Consider the following 7,601-nt stretch of genomic DNA (forward strand, 5'->3'; position numbering starts at 1 on the left):
GGCGCAAGGCCTCCAACAGCCACCAGTCCCCCCACGTACCCACCCCAAGGCCGAGCAAAAGGAGGAAAACCCAACAAAAAAAAAAAAAAAAAAAAAAAAAAAAAAACAACTCCCACGTAGCACCCCTCAAGTTGCCCCATCTCCCAGGTTACATGTGGACAACAATACCTATGATTTCTTCCAGCAGCAACTCCAAGGGTAGCATGCCCTGCCCCAGAGTCCCCGAGGTGAAGGTTTCCTGGGTTACACTCAGAGACAACTGCATCCTGGGTCCCTCAAAGTCATTTCTGAGCCCTGCTCCTCACTTACACCTGGGCCCAAAACACCCCTCCAAAGCACACCTGGACAACAGGTCTCCCCCTCTAGATTACCTCTATGCGTGACACCCCCACGTCACCTCCAGTCCCTGCCCGCCAGGTTATTCCTGATAACAGTGACTGTCCCTCAAAGCCCTGCTCTGTTGCCTCAGGCTACACTCGGATGCTGACCCACCGGAGTTCAGACGGCACCTACCACACCTCCAAGGGGAGCCCAGGAAGCACCTGGTGAGGATGACCCTGTCTCTCCTGTCACTGCCACCCTGGAAGCCCACGGGGCCAGTCTGGGGTCTGATGACTCAGGAGCATCCACGCTGTAGAGTCTTGGGGTCTTGGGGTGTCCAGCACACGGGTCTGGGGAATTCTACACTGGCAGGCCTGGGCAGCGGCAAATGGCAGGGGTCCACCTGAAATGGTGTGGACCATGGCGTAGATTCCCCCTATCCCAGAGTCCCCTTGGCTTCCGTTCCCAGGTGTCACCTTCACCCTCTCCTGACAGGCTCACAAGCTATGTGTTCCGTGTCTTTGCCCTGGCCTACTCTACAATGACGACCCAAGTGCTTAGCCTGTCCTCTCTCTGTGACATGGCCAACTGGATCATCACCAACAGGCAGGCGGAGGACGGGCACTTCCTGGAGGAGGGTCCCGTGGTCATGACATCCATGCAGGTGATCACACCCCTCCCTGCCTGGGCCATTCAAACAAATCCCAGGGACTCTGTGCGCTAAGACGGAGATTTCAGGCTCCCAATCTGTTCTTGGGCAGAATGAGAACAGGAAAGAGTTGAGGCTCGGTGCCAAGGATCACATCCCCGCCCAGGTCTAAACCACCTCACACTCTTCCTCATCCCCACATCAAGCAGTGGCCTGCCCTGTCCCTCCTCCCTCGGGCACTGAGTCCTCCCCAGCTTGCACACCCATCCCCACCGAGTCCCCTCACACCAGCATCCAGAAATGTCTTTCAAACGCAGCCTGGCAGGTCTCTCCCCTGCTCAAACACCTGCTGTAGCTCACAGCTATCTTTGTCTGTATCACCTCCTAGGCCTCGCCCCACCACTCCTTTCTCAGTATTCACACTTAACCACTTATAGGCTCCTCCAACTCTCCTCCAAAAAGTACTTTTGCTGCCTTCTCTGCAAGCAACAGGCCAAATTATTTTTATTACTATTTATTATTTTGAGATAGAGTTCCACTCTGTCACTCAGACTGGAAGGTAGTGGCATGATCTCAACTCACTGCAACCTCCATCTCCTGGGTTCAGGCGAGTCTTATGCCTCAGCCACCCGAGTAGCTGAGATTACAGGCATGTGCCACCAGATCCAGCTAATTTTTACATTTTTGTTTTAGTAGATGGGGTTTCACCATATGGTCCAGGCTGGTCTCAAACTCCTGCCCTTAAGTGGTCTGCCTGCCTCGGCCTCCCAAAGTTCTGGGATTACAGACATGAGCCTCGGCTGGAGTGCAGTAGCACGACCTCGGCTCACTGCCTCTACCTCCTGGGTTCAGCCTATTGTTACTATTTTTAGAGATAGGATCTTGCTCTGTTGCCCAGGCTGGAATGCAGTGGCACAATCATAGCTCATTACAGCCTCAAACTTCTGAGCTCAAGAGTCCCCTTGCCTTAGCCTCCTCAGTGGCTGGGACTAAAGGTGCAAACCACCATTCCTGGCTAATTTTTTTTTTTTTTTTTTTTGAGATGGAGTCTCGCTCTGTTGCCCAGGCTGGAGTGCAGTGGTGAAATCTCGGCTCACTGCAACCTCTGCCTCCTGGGTTCAAGCGATTCTCCTGCCTCAGCTTCCTGAGTAGCTGGGAGTACAGGCATGCACCACCACGCTTGGCTAATTTTTGTAGTTTTAGTAGAGACAGGGTTTTGCCATGTTGCCCAGGCTAGTCTCGAACTCCTGACCTCAGGTGATCTGCCCGCCTTTGCCTCCCAAAGTACTGGGATTACAGGCATGAGCCATCACCTCTGACGCTGACATGACCTTCTTTTTTTTTTTTTTTTTTTTGAGACAGAGTCTTGCTCTGTCACCCAGGCTGGAGTACAGTAGCACGATCTCAGCTCACTGCAACCTCCGCCTCCTGGGTTCAAGCGATTCTTCTGCCTCAGCCTCCTAAGTAATTGGGACTGCAGGCAAGTCCACTATATCAGGCTACTTTTTGTATTTTTAGTAGAGACAGGGTTTCACCGTATTGGCCAGGCTGGTCTCGAACTCCTGACCTCATGATCTGCCCACCTCAGCCTCCCAACATGCTGGGATTACAGGCGTGAACCACTGCACCCAGAATTTTTTTTTTTTTTTTGAAACAGAGTCTTGCTCTGTCACCCAGGCTAGAGTGAAGTGGTGAGATCTCGGCTCACTGCAACATCTGCCTCCCAGGTTCGAGCGATTTTCCTGCCTCAGCCTCCCGAGTAGCTGGGACTACAGGCTCATGTCACCACGCCTGGTTAATTTTTTGTATTTTTTAGTAGCTATGGGGTTTCACCATGTTAGTCAGGATGGTCTCTATCTCCTGACCTCATGATCCACCCGTGTCGGCCTCCCAAAGTGCTGGGATTACAGACGTGAGCCACCGCGCCTGGCCGACATGACCTTCTTATAAGGGCACCAGTTATTAGACTTAGGGTCCACCCTAATCCAGTATGATCTCTTCTTAATTTTAATTACATCCTCAAAGACCCAGTTTCCAAATAAGATCACATCTTAGGCCAAGCATGAGCCACCGTGCCCGGCCGATAGCTTTTGACTGTAGGGCAGACCCCAGGGAGGCAAACTTCTCCTTTCTGTCTTCATCCCACCTCCACCATCATCCCGCCCAGAGCTGGGTACCTGGAAACTTCTCAGGGTCAGACAGGAGAGGCTGAGGAAGGCATCTCCAAGACGCTGAGGGGATCACAGGTTGTACTCTGCATCCACAGGGTGGCTACCAAGGCTCCGAGGAGGATGTATCCCTCACAGCTCTCGTCCTGATAGCCCTGAATGAGGGAAAGGAGTTGTGCAACCAGAAGGTAGGACCCCAGAGAGGAGGGCAGGATCTGTATGGTCCTCTAGCCCCAGCATCTGGAAAGCTCCCACACCCTTATGTCCCCCTGGGTCCCTCTAACTTCTAGACTTCCTTCCTCTGATCATCTCCCTCTGGCCTCCTCCCTCTGACCCTCTAGAATTTGATGGCCAGCATCGAGAGAGCCCGTGGCTTCCTGGAGAGAAAACTTCCTGACATTCAGACAACCTTTGCCATAGCCATAACCTCCTACGCACTGGCCCTTGCCAACAGCTCCCAAGCCAACGACCGCCTGGACAGCTTTGCTAGCCCTAGTGAGTGTGGGATGCTTCTTAGTCAACCTCAGTCATGGAGTGGGGAGGGGGTGATCTCAAATCCAGCAATGTGTCATTCATCACTTAGTGTTTCCTGAGCATCCACTGTGTATCAACTCTTGAGCTCAGACCCTGTGAGACCAATGTGAACAACACTGATAAGTTCCCTGCCCTCAAGGGTCCCACCATCCTTGGAAGAGACAATCGGAAGACAGACAGGTCACCATATAATTCCAAACTGAGGCTGGGGGCAGTGGCTCATGCCTGTAATCCCAGTCCTTTGGGAGGCCAAGGCGGGCGGATCACCTGAGGTCAGGAGTTTGAGACCAGCCTGGCCAACATGGTGAAACACTGTCTCTACTAAACATACAAAAAAATTAGCCGGTCGTGGTGGCACATGCCTGTAGTCCCAGTTACTCAGGAGGCTGAAGCAGGAAAATCATTTGAACCCGCGAGGTGGAGCTTGCAGTGAGCCAAGATAGCGCCACTGCACTCCAGCCTGGGCAACAGAGTGGGACTCCATCTCAAAAAAAAAAAAAAAAAAATCCCATGGTTGATCCTATCTCATCCCCAAGGGTCCATATCCCATCTTCTCCATTCCACAAATTAAAGAAAGTGGAACTAGGAAAATTTGCTTGCAATGGGACTGGAGGGACCTGAAGGATTTTTTTTTTTTTTTTTTTTTTGAGACAGAGTCTTGCTCTTGTCGCCCAGGCTGGAGTGCAATGGCATGATCTCAGCTCACTGCAACCTCCACCTCCCAGGTTCAAGTGATTCTCCTGCCTCAGCCTCCTGAGTAGCTGGGATTACAGGCACCCACCAGCACACCTGGCTAATTTTTTTGTAATTTTAGTAGAAACGGGGTTTCACCATGTTGGCCAGGCTGGTCTCGAACTCCTCAGGTGATCCACCTGCCTTGGCCTCCCAAAGTTCTGAGATTACAGGTGTAAGCCACCGCGCCCAGCCAGGAACTTTTTCTGAAACTCAATTTCCCCATCAGAAAATAGATCCCGTCTCCTAAGGTCGTTCTGAAAATTGGATGTCCGTGTTTCCTCAGCAAAGAGCTTCACATAAACTAGGTGATCAAGACTGGGCACGGTGGCTCACGCCTGTAATCCCAACACTTTGGGAGGTCGAGGTGAGAGAATGGCTTGAGCCAGGAGTTCAAAACCAACCTTGACAACATAATGAGAACTCCCCCACCCCCACTCCTCCATCTCTACAAAAATAAAAATAAAGTAGGTGATCAATAAGATGGCAGATGAGAAAATTGGGCCAGATGACACAAGGAGAGGGCAGGTTACGGTGGGTGGGCCCAGCTCTGGGTGACAAGGCGGGCGTCCCTGTTTCTAGACAAAACCCACTGGCCGGTGGATGAGCAGAACCTCGGCTCCCTGTACACCATTGAGGCCACAGCCTATGCGCTCATGCAGAAGCTGGAGATGCGCCGGTACAATGAGACGCACGCCATCGCCAAGTGGCTACTAGAGAAGCGGGAGCTGGGAGGAGGCTTCGGGTCCACCCAGGTGACGGGGACCCCCGGGAGGTGAGGGCCAGAGTCGCTAGCCGAGATGCTGACGCGACTAGTCCAACGCGGGAGTGTGGGTGGCTGTCCGTGGTGCTGACACGCCGGCCGATGTTTTCTCGAGTGCTGTCTGTGGTGCTGATCCACGTTCCCCCACCTCCCCGTCCCATTCCAACACTCAGACCACGGTGGTGGCCCTTGAAGCTCTGACCCGCTTCCGCGAAGATGTCCCCTTCCAGGGCGTCCAGGATCTCCACGTCCAGGTCAGCGCCCCCAAGAAAGCCCTGAATGTGAATTGGCATATTGATCACAACAATGCCTACCAACAGCGGTCAGCAAAGGTATGTCACTAAGGGGCAGGCCAGAGTACACGCAGAGGTAACACTGGAGATGAGGCAAAGCATCATGTCCCTGCTGATCTCCCACCTCAAGACACACCCCAAGATATCATAAGCGATGGAAATGTGGCTATACTGTCAATGTATTGATTCTTCTTTTCCATCAACATTTCCCTAGCATCTACTATGCATCAAAGACTTTCCTAGGCATTGAGGTTATTTTATGAAAGATCCATGGTCCCTGCTCTTATGGTATCTAGAAGATTCCATAAGATCTAGAAGAAAATGGGCCAGGTGACGTGACTCACGCCTATAATCCCAGCACTTTGGGAGGCCGAGGTGGGTGGATCACCTGAGGTCAGGAGTTCGAGACCAGCCTGGTCAATGTAGTGAAACCCCATCTCTACTAAAAATACAAAAATTACCTGGGCATGGTGGTGCGTGCCTGTAATCCCAGCTACTCAGGAGGCTGAGGCAGGAGAATCACTTGAACTCAGGAGGAGGAGGAAGTTGTAGTTACCTGGGATTGCACCTGGGTGGCAGAGTGAGACTCCATCTCAAAACAAAAATAAAAATAAATTAAAATAAATAAATAAATGAAAAGAAATGACACCCTGGGCAACATAGCGAGACTCTATCTCTACTGAAAAAGAAAAGAAGGAAAACAACTCATCTAAGGTCATGCATTGTTTAATGGATGTCCCTGGATAAACAGTTGTCAAGATGAAGAAAGCAGAGGGAGAGGAAGAGTGCTTCTTTTTGTTGTTGTTGTTGTTGTTGTTGTTGTTGTGGTTGTTGTTGTTGTTGTTGAGACAGAGTCTCACTCAGTCACCCAGGCTGGAGTGCAGTGGCATGATCTTGCCTCACTGAAACCTCCATCTCCTGTGTCAGCCTCCCCAGTAGCTGAGATTACAGGCATGCACCATTCAGCTAATTTTTGTAGTTTTAGTAGAAATGGAGTTTCACCATGGTGGCCACACTGGTCTCAAAATCCTAGCCTCATGTGACCCACCTGCCTCGGCCTCCCAAATTGCTGGGATTACAGGCATGAGCCACCACGCCCAGCTAAGGAAGACTGTTTCTGACATAGGGAACAGCATAGAGTGGAGACCCGGAGCCACTCAGGCACAGGAATGGTCAGAAGGGAGAACAGCAAATAAAGCAGGCTATTAGGAGGCTTGAAGGCTGGCAGAGCTCAGCAGAGGGCTGGGAGGCCATGGCAAGAATTAGGACTTGATCCTATAGGCAATAAGATTTGATCTTATAGGCAATGAGATTGGAGTGACTGGCTGTGATTTTTTTCTTTCTTTTTCTTTTTTTTTCTTTTTTTCCTTTTTTTTTTTTTTTTTTTTTGTTATTTTTTGTTTTTTAGAGACAGGGTCCTACTCTGTTGCCCAGGCTGGAGTGCAGTGACACAAACATAGTTCATGGCAGACTCGAATTCCTGGGCTCGAGCAATCCTCCTGCTTTAGCCTCCTGAGTAGCTGGGACTAGACATGCACCAGCATGTCCGACTTAATTTTCAATTTTTTTTGTAGAGATGGGGTCTAGCTAAATTGTCCAGGTATGTTTTGAACTCCTGGGCTCAAGCAATCCTCCCCCTTTGGCTTCCCACATTGCTGGGATTACAGGCATGCCATTATGTTTGGTTTGGCTGTGAATTTTTAAAATTTTATTCTGGCTGATGCAAGAAGACTATAATGAGGAAAACAAGAGTAGCTGCAGATGAAGGTAGAGATTAGACTGGTGGTTGCCAGAGGATAGGAAGTGCACGAAGAAAGGGAGGGATGAAAAGAAGTTGATTAATGGGTATAAGCATATGGTTCGATAGAAGAAATAAGACCGAGTGTTTGATAGATTCGTACAGTGACTATAGTTTACAATAATCTATTGCATATTTCAAAATAGCTGGAAGAAAAGAATTAGCATAATTTTAGCATAAAGAAAAGACAAATATTTAAGGTGATGGTGATGGATATCTGAGGTACACTGATCTGATCTTTACATATTATATGAGTGCATTACATTATCACAGGTACCTTGAAACTATGTACATCCATTATGCATCAAATTTTTTTTTTTTTTTTTTTTTTTTTTTTTTTTTT

The 7,601-nt window shown here is 49.8% G+C and overlaps 1 protein-coding gene across 1 annotated transcript; it reads left to right on the forward strand.

Moving 5' to 3' along the window:
- Window positions 1-469: 469 nt before the first annotated feature.
- LOC112616880 (putative protein C3P1) lies at window positions 470-5,082 on the forward strand (the record flags this gene model as incomplete). The annotated part of the gene is made up of 5 exons (XM_025373666.1): window positions 470-545; window positions 817-985; window positions 3,237-3,326; window positions 3,480-3,778; window positions 4,987-5,082. Coding segments are annotated over 4 exons (587 nt in total), but the record flags the coding sequence as incomplete, so codon positions are not given.
- Window positions 5,083-7,601: the final 2,519 nt, after the last annotated feature.

The sequence above is a fragment of the Theropithecus gelada genome, unplaced genomic scaffold (assembly GCF_003255815.1).
Source record: "Theropithecus gelada isolate Dixy unplaced genomic scaffold, Tgel_1.0 HiC_scaffold_1204, whole genome shotgun sequence".
Lineage (NCBI taxonomy): Eukaryota > Metazoa > Chordata > Mammalia > Primates > Cercopithecidae > Theropithecus > Theropithecus gelada.